General features: G+C 37.0%; 1 protein-coding gene across 4 annotated transcripts in view; it reads left to right on the top strand.

Annotated features, from left to right (window-relative positions):
* The window catches only part of Gls (glutaminase), a 68978-nt gene that overhangs the window by 34717 nt on the left and 8537 nt on the right, over nt 1–25724 (top strand). For 2 of the 4 annotated variants that reach the window (XM_051153798.1, XM_051153801.1), the window contains 5 exons: nt 3100–3166; nt 3681–3731; nt 6129–6305; nt 8405–8536; nt 9635–9727. In XM_051153798.1, coding sequence (XP_051009755.1) covers nt 3100–3166; nt 3681–3731; nt 6129–6305; nt 8405–8536; nt 9635–9727 — 520 coding nt within the window. Of the gene's footprint in view, nt 1–3099; nt 3167–3680; nt 3732–6128; nt 6306–8404; nt 8537–9634; nt 9728–10647; nt 10920–25724 lie in introns of those variants that run through there. The other 2 variants (XM_051153799.1, XM_051153800.1) reach the window with 2 other exon arrangements.

The following is a 25724-nucleotide window of genomic DNA, read 5'->3' on the forward strand; positions in this document are numbered from 1 at the left end:
ACAACTAAGCTTAATCGTAAAACTAAACTATCTGGTCTTCAATCCCAACTTAAGAAGAAATAAAATTGATTACCTGAGTAAACAGGAAGTTCAGGTTACTAGTTTCCAAATTGAAAAAAATAACAGGGACAGTTGGCTGCTTGAATAGTCACCCAAAACTCTCTATAACGTTGGAACATCATCTTCAGCCTTACATATTTGTGAGGCAGGAACTATTGAGGACTTGTTCACTCTGTCTTGGCAGAGTTTGTCTGTCAATTCTGCCTGCGTACAAGCTTGCCCATATTTAGGCAGAATTCTGTCAGTTGTCGAAACAAGGACATTTTGCCCAATGGCTGGTTTCTGGCTAATGATTTTTTAACCCAATTTTTTATTTTGAAATTTTCAGTCTGTAGAAAAGTTGAAAGAATGAAACAATGGGTATCTGTCTCTTCTGGTTCTTTTCTTTCTTAAGGATATTAATTGTATATGTGTGTGTGTTTTTTTGTGTGGGTGTGAACTTACATGTGTGGTGGTCAGAGTTTGATGTTGAGTTGCTCTCTACATTTATTTTTTATTTTGAGACAGGATCTCTCACTGAATTAGAACGTTATTGATTGGTAGCTGATCTGCCGAGAGTTTCAGGGATCTCCCTGTCTCCGCACCTCCAGCCCTGGGGTTACAGGCAGGCATGCACCACCATACCTAGCTTTTTAGTTGGCTTCTGGGAATTTGATCTCAGATCTTTGTGCTTATACACCAGCACTTTACCAAGTGAGCCATCGCCCTAGCCTGTTCAGAGGGAAGGAGGGAGGAATGGCGGGGTGGGGGTGGGGGACAAGGCAGACACAGGAGACACATTGGTTTGCATGCGGATGTTTGTAAGATTCAAATCATATATATACATATACATATATATATATATATATATATACATATATATATTATACTTCCCTTAAATCACCCAGCATGTGTTCCAAAATAAGTATATATACATACAAATTTGTGTGTATATATGTGTCTATTCCTATGATTCTTTTAAAGATATGTGTATGTCCGTGTTGGGTGTCTGTGGAAGGCAGAAGAGGGCATCTGCTCTCCTGGAGCTGGGCATAAGGTGGTATGATGAGCCACCTAGAGAAGCCAAGCTCTGGTCCTCCGTAAATGCAGCAAATGGTCTTAGTCACTGTGCCGCCTCTTCAACCCCCTCATTATCTTACAGAATCGCATTACTGTTAATACATGCAAGAACAGAACATTAATTGTTTTATAAAATGATGTTAACTCTAAGTAAATGAATGTTGTTTATGGCATTCATAATTTATGAACTAATCAAATTAGTATATTTGTTACTCTGTTTAGACTCTAAATCAAAACAGTTTAGTTTCTAGGCCCTTGCGTTTAAATTTTTCTTTTGTGGGGGTTCTGTTTTTATTTTACATGTTTATTTTTGAATGTCAGGCTTTTATAGAGCAGGGACAGACAGGTTTTTTTCCATGGAGGACCAGGGGCGCTGCTGCCTCAGCTTTACCACTTTTTTCAGAAAGCTCCCTAGGATCTCATAAGGAGGTTCTCTGCTCTTTCAGTAAGTTAAGGATTTTGTTTGGTTTGCTTTGGTTTTTAAGGGATAACAAACTGAGCCTAGCGGCACAGGCAGGTGCTAGCTAATCAGCAGCTTGAGGCCACAGGCTCAGGAAGTTCAATCCCTGTCTTCGCTGCAAAGTGAGTTTAAGGCTAGCATGATACCTTAGAAAAACTGTCTCAAAAGGAGGGCCAGGGAAAGAGCTCATTGGTAGACCGCTTGCTAGAAATTCCTGAGGCCTGCCTCCGCTCTGTAGTGAAGGGAGAGAAAGCAGGCAGAAGTGGAGGTGAAGAGCTTTTCCATATTATTTTCTGATCATAAAAATATTGAAAGTAATACTGTCACGCTTATTTCTGCCACTGTTCGGCAGAAGTAGTGTTCTGCTTCTGGGCTCTGCCAGGTCGATCTCTCAGACGGACTGTGTAAGCTGTTTGGGATCTCTGTGTAGATTATGTTACCAGGTGCTGTAAGGCAAGACTTTACTGTGTCATTCTGTTTCCTGTGCAAGACTTGATCAGCTGTTTATATGTTTGCTCATAGAACTTCTACTTAATGCAGACTTTCTTCACTTCTCATGTCAGTGGTCTGCTATATCACGCAGGTTCTTCCTTCCCTTTCCCCAACTGGTGTAGAGTTAACCTTTCAAAATACAGATGTGATAAGGAAACTTGTGTAAGTCTTCCAGCTTGTGTTTTGTGTGCATTTTTGACATTTAATACTCCTAAAAATTTGGTCCCCAGGGGTTGGAAAAATGAGATGGCTCGTGGCTATGGTCTGTGGCTGCTCCTCCAGAGGACCTGGCCTCAATTCCCAGCACCCACATGATGAATAACAGTCATCTGGACTCTAGCTGCAGGAGACCTGATGACCTCTTTTGACCTCCGTGGAAACAAAGCACACAAGTGGCACAGAGATATATGCAGGAAAAACACATAAACATTAAAAATATTAGACAGTTGCACTATAGTGGCACACACCTTTAATAGTAGCACGGCAGAGGCAGGCAGCTCTCTGAGTTCTAGGCCAACCTGGTCTACAAAGCAAGTTCCAGGACAGCAAGGACTACACAGTGAAACACTGTCTCAAAAAACCAAAACCAAAAACAATTTGTCCTGGAGGTTCTACTTTTAGTATTTTTAAATTGTTCTTGTTTCATGGGACTTAGCACTGTTGAACCAGTGAGTTCCAGCTTCTGTGTTGCTGTCCATGAGTTCCTGTCAGTTTCCTCAGCTTACTGGACTTCCGTGATTGACAAGACAGTTGACAAACCAGTTCAGATTATTTTAGTGATGGCATATTTGGCATTTTAAAGTTAGCTTCTTTGTTCAGAATGTGTGAAGTTTAGAAAGGATCTGAGTGCCTTTCAGTCCTCTCAGAGTGACTGAAAACCTACTACCCAAGGGAATGTAACTGTTCCATTGAGAGAACTAGGACAGAATCCAACAGTCCTGAGTCTTAAGTTACTGTCTTTATACTCTGCTTTGTAAACAATTCAAGAACAATCATAAAGTTAAATGGTTTTTCTCTGTTTCTTTTAGGTTTCAGTCTGAACGAGAAAGTGGAGATCGAAATTTTGCAATAGGATATTACTTAAAAGAAAAGAAGGTTTTAAAATTTTTGTTTCTATTCAAAGTTATTTTTGTTTAATAAAATGACATCTAAGAACTCAACAATAGCTTATGATTACTTAAAGTGAAGCATTTTTAAGAAACACTTTTGAGTCTGTGTTAACAAGTTACTCGTGTTAATACTAAGTTGACTATGTATTTGATAGTATTCAAACATTTGACTATATTAATGCAAATTTTGGTTGAAGTTCTCTTTTTTTAGTGCAGTATCTGACTAGTGTTGATAAAACTTTTTAAGATTTTATATGATTCAGTATGATTATAAGTTACAAATTACTTAGTCTTTGTCTCTTAAAATAGAATTTAGGAATTTATATACCATGATGTAACTTGAGATTCTTTTATGAACTCCATACTAGTCTGATGTCAGGGTTAGGGCAACATTTTATATACCTTAAGCTTATAATACTGATAAATTTTATTGTGTGCTATTTTGTTTGTTTGCCCGAGTTTCATTGCTTTTCTGCATTTTTGGATTTTTTTTTTCCCAGTGTTTTCCAGAAGGCACAGACATGGTTGGGATACTAGATTTTTATTTCCAGGTAATTTTCACTCTTAATTGTTTGAATCCTTATAAATACATAGGTGTATTACTTTTTACAAGCTAGATATGTTGGAAATTCTGACTCTAGGCCATGAGAATATAAATTTTCATTGACTTTCTAAAGATGCCGTGAAAAGCTACTTCAAGTCCATATGTCTTAAAATCCACACATCAGAATCGAGCAAGAGAAACAGTGGAGAAACATTTAGATAAAGATGAACAGTTTCAGAAACTGGTTTCTCCTATTTTCTTAGTTTTTAGATTTTACCTACAGAAAACTTACTTGCTTTCAAAGAGCTTCTAGCAGTGTTTTGAGGTGTCATTCTTTTCTGTTGTCTCAGTCTTCTCTGACTGTATCTTTTTTGTTTAATTGGTGATTGGCACTGAGAATTGTTCAGCAAATGCCTTCAATGTCATGTAGTATGTGTGTGCCTCTAAGCTAAGATATGTCTTCACTGTCGTGTCAGAGAGCATCCCATACTCCCTATGGTACGGACATCAGTGTAGAACAACTTTTTTTGGAAATCTCTTTTTCCCATGTATTTTTGTCTAATCAACTGTAATGTGAAAATGTGTGGACTATGTTTTTAAATTTCTAGTTTACATTGAATTTTTATTAATTATGAAGGTGCTTTGATTTTAATCTAATAATGGAAGTACAGGTCCCAGATTTCCATTTAGTTAGTGGGAAGGCTGTATTGGGAGTCTAGTCTATCCATATAAAATTAATTCAATAATGAGCTCTTTGGGTACTGAGCCTTATTTCATTTACCAGCAAGTACAACACTGAGCCTAGCGTGAGATGTGTGCAATTCCTCTAAGCTGTCACTTGAAATTAGTGTCAGTTTTACTCTAGCCAATAAAGCACATTAATTTTGGCTATTACAGTTTAAACAGTGCTACTAATCTTTTGTGGGATTTTGATTCTTTAGTACAGAAATCAAGAGATAGCAATAGAGTTCTTCTATTTTATGGAGAACTGAATTTAAGTAAGCAGCATCAGGCTATTGGGAAATCATTTTTAAATTTGGATTTGTCCAGCTAGGAGAATATAACTTTATTCCAAGCAAAATTTGATTAATACTAAGTATGAATTAGAAAATGATTAAGAGAGTTTAAATTGCCTACTGAGGCAATGATAATAGGAATTTAAATCTTCCATAATAAGCAAAATTCCGATTAATACTAAGTATAAATTAGGAAATGATCATGGGAATTTAAATTTTACTTCTGAAAGTATCTCCTCACTCCGGCAATGATAGTAGGAATTTAAATTTCCCCTTTCTCTTTTTTTTTGCGATGGGGTCTGGCTGGCCTGGAGCTCACTGTGTGTACCCCCAGGCTGGCTTCCAACTCAGGTCTGCTCAGTGCTGTGGTTAGTGGTATGTACGACCATACCTTGCTAAACGATACTAAATCCCTGCTCTGTGAGCCAGTGTAACAGCTTATGTAGTTAGAGAAGCCAGTCTTATCCCCTTTCTGCCAGTTTTGGTTGCTGTTAATTAAAAATAAAATGTGGAGGAGTATTATTTTAGGTTTATGAATAAGTTTGGCTTTGTGAAGTAAATTGCTAATGCTCTTGATGTTATATTTCAATGCTGGGAATCAAACTTAGGGCTTTGATAAAACAAAGGCAAGTGTGCTACCACTGAGTATACCCGTGGTTTTTATTTTTGTTATCTTGATGACGTTTACATGCAGAAATTTCATTCTAACTATGCTCTCTGTTATGGTATATCTGCTGTCCTCAGTAAATAACAAATGAATATTAATGGATGCTTTAAAAGGTAGCATTGTTTAGGTTCATGGAGCACCTAGGTTCGGGCTGTCTTAAATATTTCTTTCTGTTTTTCCTTTGTTGCTCTGTAAGTTGGAATGCTGTTTTTTTAATAAGTGAAATGTCAAGAGCTTTATCATCATCATCATCATCATCATCATCATCATCATCATCATATCCCTTCCCAGCATGGTCCTTTTTAGGGCTATCTTATTGCTGGTGTGTGTTGCTTTGTCTTAAAAGGATTTAGGGTTTATTTCTTGCTGTTACATTAACAGTAATGTCTGATAGGTAGAAAGAAAGCATTATTAAACAAGTTTAGATACTATATAGAGCAATAACAAAGCTTAGTGCTTAGGAGGTGGTTTGGCTCTTATCTAATTCAAACACCAAACTGTTATAAATTTGGTCATACCTGAATAAATCTTAAAGTGACTAGAACTTTGGTCAATTGAAATCTTAGAAATGTCAAGTTTAGAGTAAAAATCATACCTTTAGAGCAAATATTTCAGATTTATAGGAGGTATCAGATAAAATAGATTGTCATAGAAGGCAGCTGAGATATGAAAAGGCCATGAGCCTAAATTTTCATCACTCAAGTTTTTTCCCTTGTTTTAGCTATGTTCCATTGAAGTGACATGTGAATCCGCAAGTGTGATGGCTGCAACATTGGCTAATGGTGGTTTCTGCCCGATTACTGGGGAGAGAGTACTGAGTCCTGAGGCAGTTCGAAACACACTGAGTCTGATGCACTCCTGCGGCATGTACGACTTCTCCGGGCAGTTTGCGTTCCATGTAAGGAATTGATGATTAATGTTCTCTTGCCAGGAACTAGTCTAGGCCGGCACTTTTCAAATACAGTTTGAACTTTGCTTCTAAACCTATATTATTTTTGGACAGAGGCTTATTTCCAAGGTTAATTGGTTACAAATGAGTAAGGAGTAGACATAAACAGTATGAGAGATGTTCTTTTAAAATGCAGTCACTTTTAGTCAACACTTAGCCAGGCGTGGTAATGCATGCCTTTAATCCCAGCACTCAGGAGGCAGAGGCAGGTGGATCACTGAGTTTGAGGCCAGCCTGGTTTACAAAGTGAGTCTAGGGCAGCCAAGGCTGCACAGAGAAACCTGTCTAGGGCGAAAAAAAAAGTCAACACTTCTGTTCTGAAGTCATTTCATGGCTAAGGCGTGGCATTGTGCACATCATTACCTCAAGAAGTTCTTAAACTTAGAAAAATGCACAGGCCTGACTCTGCTTATGGCTGTGGATGCTTTAAAGGGCTTGAGCGTATATAATAGTACATTTTGAAAATGTTCTTTAAGCTTTGTGCATTTGACACTTGTGAAATATGTAGCCATTTCTTATTTGATCTTATTTGTTAAGTTAGATCATAGTACCCTTCCAAAAATTGTTTTTGTAATTTTTTCTTTTAAAGAAAATTTCCCACTCCCCCCTTTTTTCCTTGTGTGTGTGTGTGCGTGCGTGCGCGCGCGCGCGCGCGCGCGCGCGCGCGCACTCTGTCTGTGTGTGCATTTGTGCCTATGCATTGGTTCCAAGGATTGGACTCAGGCCATTATACTTATGCCCAGTTTTCAAATGCAGCACAATAGAGAAATGGATCTCATGTTTTTCATCATTCACCTTTGATATTTATGACAAATGACCAATCTTGTTTCATATGTGTGCATACATGTTTTATTTCTTTTATCGTTATACTCCAACATGTAACTGTAAATACATAGTGCAGCATTTTAATACTATAAAAACTTAGTAACTATTGCATATAAAATAAAACTTGTTAGTTTTACATTTAACATTACCACCAAATTTTAATATAAAAATATTTAATCATTGAGATTATTTGTATAATTCTACATTTTGTTTGACTTGGAATGTAAATAAAGCTTTTTTATTTTTGTGTTTCATGATCTCTCTTTACTTTGTGATTTTTACCTGAAAACAATGAGTCATCTATTCCTGTATATTTTCTTTGACTGTCCTCTGTGCCTGTTCTGGTTTCCCTTGTATTTCTTTCTTATAAATTGGTAGATCCAATGTGATGGTTTTGTTTAATTTTCGCAAGATTACTGTAGTGGCATATTTCTGTCAAGTACTTAATATTTGAATCTAGCAATCCACTAGTGACTGTTTCCCTGGTGATGCTAATTTTGTACTTTATCATAATTATACCATCATTGTACAATGATACCATTTTGCATAATATAAATTTACATTTTTTGGAAGCAGATTAATTTGCATTAACATTTATCTCTATTCCTTGTCTATTTCTCTGACAGTATACTACAGAAAGTCTTGTGAAGATATAATTTCTCATTTCTTTTTTAGTTATGAATTATTTTTCAGAAAAGACTATTATATTTACAATCAGTATGCTTTTTAAAAAAAGGATAATTCGAAAAAACAGTTCTGTAAAATAAGAACATTCATAGCCCCACAGTTCAGGTTTAAATACTCTTCCTTACTGAATGTCTTGTAATATTTTTCCTATATTTCCTATATTCCAAGATCTTTTGTAACTTGACCTCATTTACTGTATTATAAATATATTGATATATATCTATGCAATACTTTTAATATAGAAACTATCTTACTTGGGTATATACCATTGCTTAAAGTTTTTAACATTTATTTATTGAGAAGGACAAAGGGCTGGGAACCTGTTTGTTTGTTTGTTTGTTTGGGAGGCAAAGGGTTTTATGGAAGTCTGAGGGCAGCTTGAGGTCAGTTCTTTTCTTCTATACTGTTCTCAGGGATTGAGCTCAGGTTGTCACGGTTGGTCCTGTATGTGTCATAATTGTTAAACAGTTCTCAAACATAACCTTTTTATTTACTAAAATATTTATATGAATTCCCTTTTATTAAATTATTTCCAGGTCGGTCTTCCTGCAAAATCTGGAGTTGCTGGGGGTATTCTCTTGGTTGTCCCCAATGTCATGGGCATGATGTGCTGGTCTCCTCCTCTTGACAAGATGGGCAACAGTGTGAAAGGAATTCACTTCTGTCATGTAAGCAAATGTTCTTAGTGAAAAGGGACAGGGGCATATAAGATAAGGTGTCCAGTGATTCCCCTTTTTACCTATACTGGGTAGGTGTTCTTTTTTGTTTTGTTTTGTTTTTATTAAATCTCGTTGGTACTTTTCATACCTGTGGACTAGTTCATTAGGTGGTGTGAAGGTGGCCATGGTAAAGCTTCAGATTGGCTCTACAAACAGGTCCCATTTAGTTATCCTTTCAGAAAATTCTGTTTACTTTATGTTTACATTTATTTAAAGATTTTTATTTTATGTATATTAGTGTTTTGCCTGCATGTACTGTATGGTCACTGTGCCTTTGGAGTTACAGATGGTTGTGAGCTGTCGGGTGGGTGCTGTGAATCAAACCTGAGTTCTCTGGAGGAGCAACCAGTGCTCTCAACTGCTGAGAGTTTATTTCCCAGATTATAGTTTATTCTCAGTTTTTAAGAACTCAGCAATAGAGAATTAAAACTCAAATCTCTTTTTAATAATTGGTTCTATTATAGCAATTTTTTTCATATGCATAGTGGAGCATAATTAACTACATTTAAAAGTTTTTGAGGAGCAATATACTACAAATAAAAATGAAGACAAGTTTTTTAAATTATGTGCTTTTATTTTTAGTTTAGTGGTTTGTTACCAACTAATTGTTGCTAATGTTTCAGTATTTGCATTTATTACTTGCCAGAGCCCCTGTTTATTGTGTACAATTGTGGGCTTCCAAATTTAATTATTTCACAAAATATGGAGAATGGCATTAATATTATGGATAAAATGATTTATATGATTGTAATTAAGGGATAAATATTAGGTATTTTTATAGTTACTTTACACAAGTAAAGTAACTTCATGTGACTCCCAAGCCCTGTGTTATAAGATATGACAGTTTAAGTGACTGGGCCTTAAGCTTCAGTTCCACCTTGATGTCCATTCTCTTCCTAACTCGCTGGCCTGATGCACTGGCCTGCAAGTGTGGCTGCTCGAGGTATCAGGGAAGCTGCTCACTATAAGCATGGTTTGTTGAACTATGAATAAACACGGCCAGCAAGTAGCTGACTTCTAACATGTGTTCTGTGTGACTTTTGACAGGATCTTGTTTCTCTGTGTAACTTCCATAACTATGATAATCTGAGACACTTTGCAAAAAAACTTGATCCTCGTCGAGAAGGAGGTGATCAAAGGGTAAGCCAGCCTTCCTAGATTCTTCTCAGTGTCCTCTAAGGCGAGGAAGTAGCCTCCCTCACCTGTTTACATAAAATTTCAGCTTGTTAACAGTCTCCTGTCTTTGCCAATTTCAAGTAAATAATTTGCTGACATTTTTTATTATCACTAGTACATAAATATTAAAATCATCTTGTTATATATAAACCAGAAATGGTTAGCTTAGTAGCAGTGCTGGCTTTCTGCTGCATAATTGTTTCATAATCGATTACATTAAAAAAAAATTGGAAGATGTTATATAATATGAATCTAATTTTTTAAAGCCTTATTGTATTCCTAACATTTGTCAGTTATTGTTAGGAATTGAGTTTAGCGTATTGTCTTCTTTGTGAGTGGATATGTAAATGGAAATGTGCATGGAACTGGAAAAGAAAAGGCCACTGAAGACAAGACACTTTTTTTCCACAACATGTTTAATGATATGATTTTGATGGTAATAATGAGAAAACTGTAGTACACCATGTTGAATACCCTTAAGGGCTTGTTTATTATCACTGTGTGGCCTCGCTGTGCATATGCATTTCTCTTATTAGAGCTAGTACTAAGATCAGGACTTCAGTTTTTTCACTGGACCAAAGGACTTGCTGTTGAGAGTTTTAATTCCATTCCTTTGCATTCTACACGAAGAATTTTTACAGTAAAATTACCTGGTACTCTAGAAAAGCACTTACAAGTAGTAATTTTAATCTGTACTGAGTACATTTCTGTAAGTGCCAGCTTAAATTTGTGTTAACTCCAGTCAGAGTAACCTTTGATAAGATCTGATTGGTAGGAAATTTCCTACCGACCAACATTCATAACATGTAACAAGATGTCACATGGTGGTGGGCGAAGATGCTAATGGATCTTAATAACTTTCATTGAAAAATACCATTTTATAGCTTGGACCTTTCATCACTCAAGTGCACTAATAAATTGTGTATGTTGCTTGAACAACTAGCATTCCTTTGGACCATTGGACTATGAGAGTCTCCAGCAAGAACTTGCTTTAAAAGACACAGTGTGGAAAAAAGTGTCACCTGAGTCAAGTGAGGACACCTCTACAACTGTAGTTTATAGAATGGAGAGTCTGGGGGAGAGAAGCTAAAGAGATGGGTTCTAGCTGCAAAGTGCTTCAGCTTTTAACCTTGGAAACATCGTTAGGCTTTTGGATTTTTTTTGTTTTGTTTTAAAATGAAGTATTTATTCAAGTTTTTCATTGTTAACAACCTTGGGTACTAGAGCCATAAAACTTTAAAAAAAAATTTTTTTTTTTTTTTTTTGCTTTCAATCTTTGTATAAAAAGGACTTGTTAATTTTTTTAAAGAACATTTACAAATAAAGCAGGTTTGCTTTACTTTTTAAAACAACGAGAAAGGAATTTCCTTAATTACTTTAAAATTTTAATTATATAATCACATAACCACATTGTCCTTCTTAGTTCTAAAGCCTACATATTAAATTGAGAAGTACTGTTGGGTTTGTCTTTTCCTTTCCACTTTTATAACTGATAGGATATTGATGGTGACAGTAGAAAGTACGTCCATGCTAAATGCAAAACTGAAAAGGCAAAGTAACCCAAGTTATTTTATTTAAAAGAACAGTACATTATAAAATTAGTTTGCTGAGTGTGGTGGCTCATGCCTTTAATCCCAGCACTCGAGAGGCAGAGCCAGGCGGATCTCTGTGAGTTCAAGGCCAGCCTGGTCTACAAAGCGAGTTCAGGACAGCCAAGGCTGTTACACAGAGAAACCCTGTCTCGAAAAACCAAAAGTAAAAAAAAAGATAAAAAAATAAAATTAGCTTTAGTTTACACATGTGCCAGTTATAGTGATAGATTGGCTCTGAATATTTAAAATGCAGTTACAGTTTATCAAATACTTTAGAACTCCTCTGTCCTATGAGAATCTCAATGTATTAGGAGTGTTTCACATCACTGAAACAGTCCAGCCAAAGAGTTGCAGATGTGTGAGAATAGCTTGTTGTGTTGTTAGAAAGTGTAATGGTTAGTCACTCAGAAAGAGACAGTGAATATCTTCAAAATGGATTGTTTTCATATTCATGTAACTTTTTGTTGTATTTAAGTATGAATGGTAAATTTTGGCTTTTTTTTTTTTAGCTTTTAGTAACTTTATTATGTTTCATAAGTGCTAATGGATATTTCTTTTGTGATAAATTATGGCATCTCATAAATTTTGTTATTTTTGAACCTTTATTAGAGTACTTATGAAATGAATTTAGTCTGAAGTTATTAAGTGTGCAACTAAAATACTTGTTAAATCTGAATGCTTCTGTTTGTTTTAAAAATGCAATATTGAGAATCAAAATTTGTTTTTAAAAGAACCATAGGTTCCATTTAATCTGATTGCAAACAATACATATTATTTTAAAAATCTATCTTGGCAAAGTAATATTAAAGTTCTGTAGGGTTTATTTACATTTTTTTCTTCATGTTTTTCTCACGATTTCAAGTTTACTTTTTCAAATTCACTTTAAAAGTTGTATATTTTGGGCAAGTGGTTGAGAATGAAACCGTTAGAGCTTTTAAGAATTACATCATATGTACAGTAGGGTAGATTCTGTAAAGGTAAATACAGTGCAGGAAAAATACTTCACTATAGATACTAGATAAGAAAGTCCAGGAAAATACTGATGATTTTGAGATTGGAACCTGATATTTAAGAAACAAGGTTTCTTCCCAGAAATACAACCTAAAAGCTTTTGGGCTAATTTAAGTATTGAAATTTCTATTTAAATAATTACGTGCTGAGTTTTTTAGAAACGTCTTTTCTGTTCCTCTGGCGTTCTGATGAACTTCCTTGCTGGAAGCTTCCAAAGTCCTAACCGTGGCCCCTGCTGTGGGACTTCTTACAGTTGGATCTGGGCCTGTGTGACTCAGGCAATTGAACACCCTCATTGGAAAGGGATTTTAGGTTGGTTTCCCCTTCCATTCTCCACATGTGTATTTTGCTGTTTCATTCAGAAGTTGGCTTTACTCTACAAAATGACTGAATTTTCATATCATGTCATGTTTTGTGTAAATTTTAAATTTGCAGCACTTCCTATGTATAATTCTGGTAGTGCTTGAATGCACAGTTCAGTGAAGTAGGATTAAGTCAGCTGCTCTGTTTAAAGAATGCTGTTAAGACAAGCATTCAGAAATTTGTATAGGAAGGCATTAGTGTAAGGAGAGCTAAGATACTGTGAATGCATCTGCAGACTTTGAAAAAAAAAAAAGGAAAGAAAAGCTTTGCCAGTTTGTGGATTTATCTTAATCCCTTCAGTATTCTCAATCTCTTTTCAAATAAAGGTCTTTGAGAAGTACCCAGTATTGTTGGGCTTAATTTTTCCTGCCATTATTGATTCTTGATATTCAAGCATTTACATGATAGCATATTTTTCTTTTCTTTTTTCCTCTTTTTCTTTTTTTTTTCCATCATTAACATTTCATTTGAAATGCATATTCTTCCTAAAATATTTTGTTTTTAGCATAAATGTTGTGCATTTTATATTAGTGTTTGGATTAAAACATTTGTGTTGTTGAGCTTTCTTTATTTGCTTTGTATATTTAATAATGTACCTTTATTTTCCAGTATGCCTACTTTTTGTATTGTACAATAAATTTATTTTAAGCTGATTTTATTGTTTTTTTTTAATATATATGTAAAAACACTTGACATTTAAAATACAAAAAAACAAAACAAAACCAACAAAACACTTGGGGTTTTAACTTAGAACGAAATTATCTTTTGTGGAGATATTTATTGCTCTGAATATTTATTGCTTAGAAAGGAAACTAGAAATACCAGAATGTCTTCATTGGAATTTTTGTTTTTAAGGAAGTATAGTACAGAGGGATTTTCCGTTTAGTTGTACTTGAAGTATTTAAATAAAGACTTGATCCACCTGCCCCAGTCATTTAAAAGGAAACAAAGAAACAAACAAAAAAAAAACCCACCTTATTCTGTTTGTAGGTTGTTCTGCTTCTGAATGTAATTGATTTTATTTGTTGTTTAAATAGTAGGGAAAAAATTGCAAATTCAGTAGTCTTTGCTTAGAATAAAATTGTTCTCAGTAGAGTAGAATTTACATGGAATGAGCTGACTGTAATACAGAAGTCTGCCTTTAGTAGTTTGTATATATTTTCACAACTTGGTTCAAATTATCATCCAAATGACATAGACTTCATACATTGTTTACATTGTTGGCACACTTTTCTTTTTGGCTAGATATGCAGGTCATATTTTAGAGGGGTTCCCTAAGTATATTTTAAATATTTTGATAAGGAAAAGTCCTCTTGTGTTAATTAGCATTAATAGGTGGTATTTTAAAAAATAACTTTCAGTACTAGTTAACAAGTTTCAGTATGGTACATGTGTTATGTATAATACCTCAACTAAAGATGATTTTTTTTTAACCCATTGGAAGCAGAGGGAAAGTAGAAAATGCTGCTTGGACAGTGTAGTAGTTCGTAACGAACTGCTGACGTATGCTGTTTGTGTGTGTGAGTGAGTGGGAGGGGGGGGAGTTTCCTACTTAAATTTGCCATTTCTGAAAATGACTACCTGTTTCCCTGTAATCTATTAGATATGCTTTACTGAACCACTGTATTCTTGCTTCAGTGTTTTCCAGTAAGAACTAACATTTTTGCTAGTCCCAAGTTAGCAAAGTGTATTACTATTAAAGATTTGTGGTTTGTCTTGTTGCTCTTCCTGTTTCCTGCCAGTACTGCTAGCCAAGAGAGTACCAACTTCAAGCACTTCCAGCATTTATTATAAAGGATTATTTAATTTAAAAGAAATTATGCTACTGTCAGCCTAAACAGTTCACTCTATGGAATGGTTTTATTTAGTTCACTACAAATTTTGGTTGTGAGAAGCTGCTTTATTATTCATTTTTAGGAGTCCTGATTTATCTCCTAAAAGGCCTTAAGTTGAAGAATGAAATTTTTAAAAAAGATTTATTATTAGTTTACTTACATGTGATTCTCCCCCTCCCTTAAGTTCTTTGCTGCCTTTTGTTAAATCATCCATGTACATTGTGTAATGAAGCCAAAGCCACCTCAGGGTGCAGCGTAAGAGTTTATTACTACCATGCATCACAGCCCTACAGTCAACAGTTTAATTTAAGATTTATTCAGAGCAGACTTTACCTTACTCAGTCAGTCCATTTTCTAAGTGCTAAATGCAGTTATGAATGAACATATATTCAAATACATTCATGCTTCATTTAAAATTGCAGGACAGTGTCAAAAATTATTTCTTATACTTTCTAAAATTGGAAGAAATTGTATTGTATTATAAGAGGCTCTTTTTTTTTCCTCTGCAGATTCCATAGTTTAATAGTGGTATTACTGCAAAATGTCACACATGAGGAAATTTCAAAAACTACTACCTATTGTAAAATATAACTGAGAAAATTTGATGTTTCTTAAAATTTTTAATTGAAAAAATACTTTTTAAAACAAAGACTGACAAATATTTTAAGCAATTGCATTGCTGCAGATGCCAAACTTGACTGTCCAGGACGGTCAAGGCTACACAAAGAAAACCCTGTCTCTACAGCAACAACAACAAAAGAGATCTTGATACAGAAGTTCATAGTAAGAGATTGTGGTATGGCTTAGTGGTAGAGTGCACATGAAGCCCTGGGGTGAATTCTAGGGCCGGCTGATTCTGGCAGTTAATCCCATGAGCTAATTCTGTAGTGTTTCTGTTAAAATCCTGTCAGCCAAATCTCAGTGGCAAAGGGGAAGTGTATAATGCTTTAAGTTGTCACTTCTCCTCACAGTCTTTGGGGCTAAAGAGATGGCTCTTAAGAGCATTTGATGCTCTTTCTTAGGATCTGGACCTGGGTCCTAGTAGCTCACAGTCACCTTGACTCCAGCTCTAGGGATCCGGGGTCCTCTTCTGAGCTCCAGGAGTTCCAGCGTGTACCTGGTACACTTAAACTGAACATACACAGAATATTTTTTTTTTGAAGTATTGATCTTACCTTGCTGAAATGCTTTCAATTCTAATACCACAGATGATTAAAATTACCTAGTTTGAAGGGGGAAATTCTTACCTGAAGTAGTATTTATTTTTATATCCCATTTCTGGTGATTGGAGTTTCCTTAGTAAAACTCTTCTCTGCTCTGCAGTAATATGTGAGACTCTGAGTTATATAATAATTACATTTGTATTCTGTAAACAGCTGAAGAGGTTTGGTTTTTTTTTTTGTTTTTTTTTTTTTGTTTTTAGTACTTTAAAAAAATCAATTGAGTCTTTGTCAATCTTTGATGTCCTTTGGTTTACTCTGATCTTAGAATCACTAAGATGATTTTGAACATACTTCAGCCCTTCCTGGCATAAGCTCCCTCCTGATTTTGAAGCATTCTCTCCCTGCTTGCCTTTGGTAGTGGTGGTGATCTGATGGGTAGTGAGTATTTTGTTTGCACAGACTTTATGGAGAAGCATAATTAGCAATAGTAAGACCTAAGTTACTAGGCAGGTTGATTGTAGCATCAACATTTATTAAAACTATTTAAAGTTATATTCTTAAGTAATAGTGCTGCAGTTAGTAAAAGCCAGTCAGGTCAGAAGTGAATGTTATAATTATATCACAGTTCTAAAAATAAAAATATTACCCTGGAACCTTTGAAAGAAAAGTAAGTGTAAGAAGCATGACTCTAAAAATAAATGTTGTACCACTAGCTTTAAAAATAAATTCCTTTGGAGTTAAATATAAATAACAAGATTCAAAATGTGCAAAAAGGGTGTTCAAAGTAGTGTTGGCAGGAGCAAACAGCTGCTTTTCTCTGGGTCTTTGGCTTTCCCCTGGAATGTAAAACAACGAGCTGCTGCTCGCTTTTATTTGCATCTGTGAGTGGCTGCAGCAAAATTCCTGATTTGTTTGTTTCTGGTGCATATTATCTGACATACAGTTCTTCATTTTGTGGTTTGGGCATTTTAAATTTTTTTCTGAGGAAAAATGATATACACAGTGGTCATTTGTAAAGCATTCACTTTCTAAAGATTTATTTCTAAGACTTAGTTACTATCCAGAAGGTATTGTTTTGGTAGACGTATAGCACAGTGCTGAATATGCGCTCATCCTGGGTGCAGCCCCAGCACCAAGAAGCCTGAAGAGGGAGAAAGCTTGTTTTGTTTTGTGTCTCTGCTGAAACTTGCCTAGTTCACGCTTCTCCCTCCCCGCAGATACTTGAATCACAGCTTCTAGGAAACGAGCTACACTTCCAAATCCTGCTTGTCTACATAGCAAAGTTAGAAAGCTGGAATATTAACATTAATATGCAAGTATAAATAATCATAATTGAACTATTCCATTGTAAAATTAAAGTCTCTTGTTAAACTTATTTAATTGTGGTTTATAACTGAGTCTTCAGTGTTTTTTATGTGCCCACTCAATCATTACTATGCCCTGTCATGTATATGGACAAAATACAATTTAAGTCTTAAACAAGCGAGATTAATAATACATAAAACCATGGCATACATAATTAATCAAATTCTATGGGTAGACTGTTCTTTCTCCTTATCGCTCAAATTAGACATCTTGACTGAAAAGCCCATCGTATAGTATCTTTAATTATTGTTTACTTTTAATCTTTTCATGTCATAATTTGCTCCTGGCAAAATATGAGATGTTTCTAAAATTTTATCATGGTTACCCCTGAAGGGACTTTTATTTCTAAGTTGCTCATATGTTTCTTTCCACTTACATTCCTTTTTATTTTTTTAATTCAGTACAGTATAGTGTATTCTTTTTTTTTTTTTTTTTTTTTTTTTTACTATTTTCAATATATTCATCCAGGGTTTACGTCTGTGTACATAATAAATAAATAATGAATGAACTCAATATTGTTTGTGGTGACTATTGGAACTGTGCTGTAACTGTCCACTTAGTGCAGTTAACTTGTGTTTGGGGCCCCTGGGTAGAGAGCTGTGGCTCTGTTTGCTCTTTGTATTTCTGTGATATTTCCCTTGCAGCATGTTGTCATGGACATTGTAAGGCACAGGCTAAGTACTGTAGTCTTCTTCAGAGATCTTTGCAGGTGCTAGGCAGTAGTTTCAGTGTTTGTGTGGGATGTCCTTTGTGGTCTACCACAGTCATTCTTGTTCTCTTTTTAAAATCCATTTATGTTTCAATCTGCTCCACAACCACTATTTTAATATTTTTGAAATATGTTGTTTACTCGTTTTGTGACGAGTTGTCTTACCTGAATCTGAGTAAAGCTGGCTTCATGAAGAGATAACATACTTCTTTTATCTTTCATTTGTAGTTTTTGTTTGCTTGCTTTTAGTAATATTGGTATATATAAAGGTAAATACAAGCGCCTACTGATGTCAGATTTTTCTGGAGCTGGAGTTCCAGGCAGTTGGGAGCTGTCTGGTGTGGGTGCTGAAAATGGAACTGGTACTCCTGTGCTAACTGAGCCCTCACTCCAGCTGTCAAACAGTATTAAATTGTCACAATTTAAAATGGGGAGAAATGTCTTGCCCATGTCTGCTTGCTGTGTCATACACCTCCTTTGCAGGAGCCTGAGATGTACAGATATGAGATCATTTTCCTGTGATTAGATCTCAAAAGGTTGGACGTGAACACATGTGGCCCAGGTTTGTTCAGGCAGTCTGTCTTGCTAGCCTAAATAATTGAATTTTATGTACATCCCTTTGTTTTTGATGTCAACAATTATAATCAACTCGAAGATGTACATGAAATACCAGTAGAGGCTGTGTAATGTTAAAATTTGAATGCTTTTGGCTTCTAGAATCACTGGAATAGCTAGCGTATATTTGCTTACTGTGGGATTACCCTCCAGTGAAAAGCATGTTTGATGTAAAAAAAAAAAAAAAAAAAAAAAAAAAAAAGCATGCTTTGAGAATTATTTTTACCCTCATGGAGACTGTAAATGAGGCACATGACACCATGAGGTGTTTTATCTTCTTTAGATTCTGGACAGACTATGCTCCGTTCCCTAGGCCCACCGAGCTTTAGGAGTATAGCATCAGGAATGCAGCTCATTCTGACCACAGACCATGCTTTGTCCTGTTGTGGTTTGTATATCATCAGTAGAATGGAAATATTCCATGAAAATCGAAGGGTTAACACTTTCAGAATGCATTTGTAGACCAAGAATTTAAAGAAACTTCCATTTTAGTAAGTTATTTTTTGCTGTAACTTAATCATGTAAGAGTGCTTACAAGCCACACCACCAGTATTCTATGACTTTATATGTGTGTTATGTACTTAGTCACAGGAAAAAGAGACTTCTCCACAGATTCTCTTACCTGAGTGTCACAGGAAGCTGCGGAAAGTTTTCAGCATGACCAGACGTGACCTGGAATGATCAGGTTCCAGAGCAGGTCGCGTGTGTCCAGCCTACCTCTTACATCATCCTTCAGCCATTGATGGTCATGTTTTCCATTGTTTAGAAATACTGCAGTCACTACAGCGAATGCTGACACTAATAAATTGTTTAATTCAGAAAAAAATTATTCTAGAAAGCCCAAGCTGTCTTCTCAGCCTAATGTAATTTATTTAAAATTTTCACCAGCGCCAATCTCTTAGGGCTCAAAGTCGTATTTCCATCTGCCCTAGTTCTTGTTATGAACTGAAACTTGCCTGTGCACGTTGAGCTCAGCTTCTGCCCCAAGTCAAAGCTCGGCTGGCTGACAGGTGAGCACGAGCTCTCCCCGGACACCAAGATCCATTGCAGTTGTCCTAGAATGGTGTGGTTCTCACTTTTAACGACAAAATTAAGTACACAGGGTGGGGTGTGGAGCAAAATCAATAGCGGAGTACACTGTCCTGGAGTGTGCAGCTAGGGGGATGCTGTGAGAGCTGTCCCTGGGTGTGCCTTGTCAAGTTCCCTGTCAGTGTGCCCACTGTAGCTACTAAGTCAGCTTCTGGTGGTGACGTAGTCGTTACATAGTTCAGTCCTCTTAGGAAATTCTTTCTTGTTTGTGTGTGTAAGAATTGTGGCTCAGGGCTTACATTTCCGGGTTCTCAGTCGGTGTTTTGCATAGCTTCCAAAAGGTTCTTAGTTCTTTCTCAGAAACAGGAATTTTGTTTTCTTTTGTGCTTTCTCTTAATTTCTGGCAGTGAAAATACATGCGTGCGCGCGCGCGCGCGCACACACACACACACACACATGAACATACATAATCCATCTGTATTTTTCTCCTGCCGATGTCCAGAATTACATCCTCCTACATATAATGAAAATGTATAGCCTTTTAAGGCTTTTTCTATCAACTAAAAGGGAGAACGGTTATTATCTTATCATTTTACTGGTTCTTATTCACATATCACTATTTAAGTCTGGTTATTTTAATTTAATGGAGTAATTTCAATTTATATAAATTAACTTTGGCATTATTCTTGTACATTACCCATTTGCCAATTCATCAAGCCAATACATCTTTTTTATTTCAAAAACATTTTTTATTTATGTGTTTTGTTGCATGTGAGTCTGCACCACATGTATGCCTGCTGCTAGCAGAAGTCAAAAGAGGGCGTTTGATCTCTTTGAACTATAGTCACAGATGGTTGTGACCCACCATGTTTGTGCTAGCAGTTTAACTCATGTCCTATGCAAGAACGAGACATGCTCTTAACTAACCTGAGCCATCTCTCCAGTCCCCAGTCTTTATTTTCTTACCTGTCTTACATATGATTGATTGGGTATAGAAAACAAACACATATCTTCATGTGTCTGGTTTATTTTACATAATGTGATCTATAATTTCCGACCATTTTCTCATTTTTAAAAAAAGTGTGGTCTTATGACAACAATACTCTGTGATATGTATGTGCCACATTTCAATTTGCGTTTATCAGTAGGGACCTAGGTAGGTTTCATATTTTTTCTGTTATAAACAGTGCTGTGGTAAAGGATGTAAAACTTTACAGTGCACTCTGGATCTTTGACCACAGGTATTTCTCAGAATAGTTTGGGAAACACTTATGCAGTGTCTTACATGCTACCTCAAGGACTTATTTTGTTACTCAAACTGTGATGTGAGCCTTAACAGCTTTTAAGAATGGTGGTCTCTGCTGGGCAGTGGTGGCGCACGCCTTTAATCCCAGCACTTGGGAGGCAGAGGCAGGCCGATCGCTTTGAGTTCGAGGCCAGCCTGGTCTACAAAGTGAGTCCAGGATAGTCAAGGCTACACAGAGAAGCCCTGTCTCAAAAAACAAAACAAAACAAAACAAAAAATGGTGGTCAGTTTTTAAACACTGGGAAATGTACCAGAGGGAGGATAAAATTCAGATAGTGTACTTGAGATATGTGTGCGCATAGGGTTAGCATCCAGTGTGTGAGAAGGACGTAACATCAAGTCCACTGCCGTGTCTAGGATGAGCAATAGCACTAAAGCTACTGCCTTCCTAACAATGCGGAAGCACATCTTGAGAGGGGGAGGAATTAGCTCAATGTGCACTCTTAAAAGACCTAAGTCTGTGGGTAGCAAGAATTGTTTTTTAAACACATAAGTAAAAGCCATTTTGGAACTAGCACTCAGCAAGGTGAATGAGCTCATCCCAGCAAGCTGGCCGCTTTCTGCCTAAGCTGCATTGGCCTCTGCTGAACAGCTAAGTGGGGAGAGAAAAGAGGCACCTTCAATAAATAAAAAGTTTCTCAGCACTGTTCACTCCAGTGAGAAAACTAAACAAAGAAATTGTTTTATTTGAGCACGCTACTATCCCTAACAGACTGTTACGACAGCTGGTGCCAGTGAATACTGGTCTGGAATGAGCCGTGTTTGAACTGTACAGATGTGTGTGCTGAGATGCAGCTTTGTGAGCTGGAGAACATTTAGGTCAGGGCAGTGGGAGAGGTCTCAAGTTAGCACTCAAGGCGACAGTGACAAGTGAGAAGCAAAGCTTCTGACAGAGGCCTAAGAGACTAAGGAGAGAGCAGAAGGAACCTTGCTAGGAAAAAGTAGCCAGTGGGAAAAAATCCAAGGACTGTCAGAAGTCTAGAACAGTGTTTCTGCAGTTGGGAATACTGAACTCTATGGAGAACTGAGATGGAGCCTTTGTGCTCACATGCCTTCCCTCCCAACATGGTGTTAAGATTTAAAAGTGGTAAGAGTAAGCCAGTTGAGGTGGTACACACCTTTAATCCCAACACTTGATGCAGAGGCATGTGGATCTCTGAGTTTGAGGCCAGCCTGGTCTACAGGGTGAGTCCAGGACAGCCAGACTACACACAGAAACCCCGTCTTGAAAAAAGGCCTAATAATAATAATGTGATAAGAATAGATACTATGAACATTTTTTAAATTGTTGCTGGGTAACCTACCCTGCCTCCTGTTTTTAAAGAATCGCTTTGAAATATAAAAGTCCCAGAACTCTTCACTGCTAATAAAAAAAAGTCTGTCAAGAGTTAGGGCTTCCTGTGACGAGCTGGCTGACTGGGGAAGGCACCCCAATAGAGCACGTGGCAGGGCAGATGGTTGGGTTTATAGTGTGTTAGCTTTCTCCTGGGGAACATGGGGCAGGGTGATTCTGTTGAGAATAGGTCCTGAGCTTGTAAGTAAACTGCCAGGGTTCAGAATACAGGGAGGGTAGCATGACCATTGTTACAGGGAAGAGGAAGAGCAGGAGACTTGGCAGTTTCCTTCATGCTGAGGCGGTAGCTGCAGCAGTCGACCATGCTCACTATTAGGGACTGCACTTTGGATTTGAATGGAAGCACATGGTAACTGCAGAAGATTGGGAAGTAGTTTTTTGGTTTTTGTTTTAAAATCAGGCTTTGAAACCTACTTCAGATTCCACGCAGAAGCCATGTTTGCTTTGCTTTTAAATTGTCCACCGCCACCTTTTAGAATGTGGTTGGCAGTGGTGCAGTGCATAATCCTTAAGTGGACTGTGTATGTAACATAAGTCCTGGGCCATGCCTGACCTCCTTACTTTCAAAATAGAAACATTATTAGAAGGATACGAATTTTGCTAGGCAGGACATGGTTGTGCAGTTGTATAATCCCAGCACTCAGAAGGCTGAGGCAGGAAAAACACATTGTAAACGCTAAAATAAGAGTAGTTGCTGAGTGATGATAACGTCTTTTGGAGGACATGTGTATGCACACATGTCAGACCTAAACTTTATTTTTGAGGATAGTAGAGCATTCCTTTATACAGAGGCTTTCTGTATAAGCTGGAAGAACTTGACACTGTAATACGAATACTGACCAGATGAGAGTGGCTATGAAGATGCCTTGCAAACTCACTAGTGAAACACTGTCTCATCTATGAACATGATCCATGAAGTACACGTTGACCTTTTCGCAGACTTATGAAGCAGGTATGGTTCACTAGAGCACGGGGAGCGTGACTGTGTTGAGAAGAGATCTGTTGAGATTAGGATCTCCCCCAATATTGAGGCAACCGTGTGTCGTGACTGCAGTGAGCAGAAAACTCGATGGCCGTGTGTCAGTATGATGGGCATCGTATGAGAGAAGTGGCTATTCAGGTCTGAACTAAAACCATAACTTGCCTGAGCACAACATTACTGTTTCTCAGAATAAATAGAGCTCCATCCCTTTTTAAGGACCATGTATGATGTATGTATGTATGTATGTATGTATGTGTATTAGTTTACCCAAGACAAGGTCTTTGTAGCCATCCTTGGATTTCAATGGCCCTGTTTGTATTTTCTCTGAAGTGACAAATATTTGGTAATCAATTTCTTCCTTTTTAACCATGCTCTTGAATTTTTGATTCTTTAGTGGTTTGATGGATTCATTTTTCTGGTTATAGTACAAACTGTAAGCAGACAGCACTTTGTACCATCCCACAGGTGCGGTGCCTTGTCCTCTGTAACACCTACATTGCCCAGCTTTATGAGGATTTACAGTACTGTTTGTATGGAGAAGCCCCAGAGAGTGAATGAAAACTGTTGTCAGATCAGTGCAGATACTCTTCGGTCCACATAAAAAGTGCAGTTTTGCTCCTCAGAGCAGTAGGCTGCCTTCACTCTTGGAAACATCTACTTTTCTGCTTTGCCACCTCCTTAGCACACAGAGTCATAAAAGGGGATGCTTGTGCCAGGCGGTCATTGGAATTAGCAAGGCGTGTGACCTGCTGTTTGTTGCCACTGTTTCTTACACTAACCCAAACTCAGATTCCACTTTTTAGCGAATTACATGCAGAAAACAAACACCTTTGCTGTAGCAGATGGTTTTGGCTTTGCTATATCAAACTAAACTTCTTCCCTTACTTTCACTTAATTAAAGAACTGATTTGACACTAATAAAAATTAGGATCCTTGACTTCCTGTCACAGCGTGTTTTCATCTTGGCAGTGCTGTCTTCACTAGGCCTGACGGAGGTCCTGCAGGCCGCTTACCAGCTCTGATATTCCTAGCTGTCAGTAGCAATACTTAAAGCCTTTAATTCAGCCATGGAGAAGAGGTGCTTTTTTAAATGACATAATTTATTTATTTTGTCTGTTTAATGAGTTTTTTTTTTGTTTTTTGTTTTTGTTTTTTTGTTTTTTTTTTAGCAAGACTTCTTAGATGGCCCTGAGAAATTTTAACCAGTTTGCTTAACAGAGTTCATTTTTGAGCTAAATGAGTTGTAGAGTGCAGTTTGGAGCTGCCATTTTTAAAGTGAAATTTTTCTAGAGCAGAAATTCTGACTTTTAAGAGTAAAGTTGACTATTTGATTTCTCTGAAATTACCATAGGAGAACTTCTGTGTCTATAGCAGGGAAAATGGAAATATGGCCATGAAACTGCTCCATTATATAAAGGATTGTCTCAAATCCCCTGATCACACTGATCAGGTCAGTTTGCGTTAGTTCTGTTTATTTATAGCACATGAATAGCTTTGTCCAAGCAAATCGCAGGAAGCTTAGGGGTGGACAGCCTCTCGCTCAGCCCGCCTAACCATACAGTGCTGTAAAGCTGTTCTCTACGTCCTTGCTGGTTCAGTCACGTGGCTCAGAAGGAAAGGACAGATGTCTGCCCCCAACGTGGCGGCACTGGCTTATCAGTACTTTTGATGGCAAGACATCTGGTTTTCATATATTGACAACTTAAAGTGCTTTGTTTTGTAATGGCACAATCTTCTGTTTTGTACTGACATGATCTCAGTACTTTGATTTTTAGCTGGTAGTCATTCTTTAGGAAGACTTTTGCGACTACACATGACTGAGAAATGTTGAATGAGACCTTTAAAGAAAATAGGATCTACTGTCGTGATGGTTTATTTAACAGTATCCATTCCATGCAATAGATACTGCAGGGGCCAGAAATGGAGACCGGGCTGGTCAGCCAAGACAGTGTCCCAGTTACCTGCTTAAGTTCTTCATTAAAAAACCACCCTAACAGGTAGATGAGCCTCAGTTTGCAGCTAATGAGAGTTAGGGTAAAGGTGAAAGTAGTGACCCAGGCTGCCTCCGGCTCGCCCATCTCCCTCCCTCCCAGGATTTAGCAAAGGTCTCTTAGGAATTGAACTAAATTGTTCAATTTCCTTCTCATCATTGGAATATGAGGTCTCTCAAGGACTCGCATCATTGTGGTCAAGTACAGAACTGAGAATGCAGATACTCCAAATTCTGCCTGGTCACTAGCTCATGTCATGTAATCTTCAGTGGCACTTAATAAATAGAACACAGTCATATTTTACATCTGTCTGTCAGGGATTCAGAAATAACTAAACGTTGAATTTCTCATAACTTACCCACTACATCAATTCAACATGATACAAACTTACAAGTGTAGGGTGTTTAGGGACCAGAAATCTTGATTGAACTTCTAAAGTTCAAAATAAGAGGTTGGCGACATCAGAATATTAGGATTTCTGTCATATTTTAGTATAGCAAACTTAATGTACACACATTCACTTCTAGCTGCTATAAAAAAGTAAGATTTTGGCATGCCACGCATGCCAGGGTCAGGTGAACTCAAGTGAACTGGAACATTTTTGTCCCACGGATGTCATGACTGTACAAATAAACTAAAGATACCA

This window comes from Acomys russatus, chromosome 12 (assembly GCF_903995435.1).
Source record: "Acomys russatus chromosome 12, mAcoRus1.1, whole genome shotgun sequence".
NCBI lineage: Eukaryota > Metazoa > Chordata > Mammalia > Rodentia > Muridae > Acomys > Acomys russatus.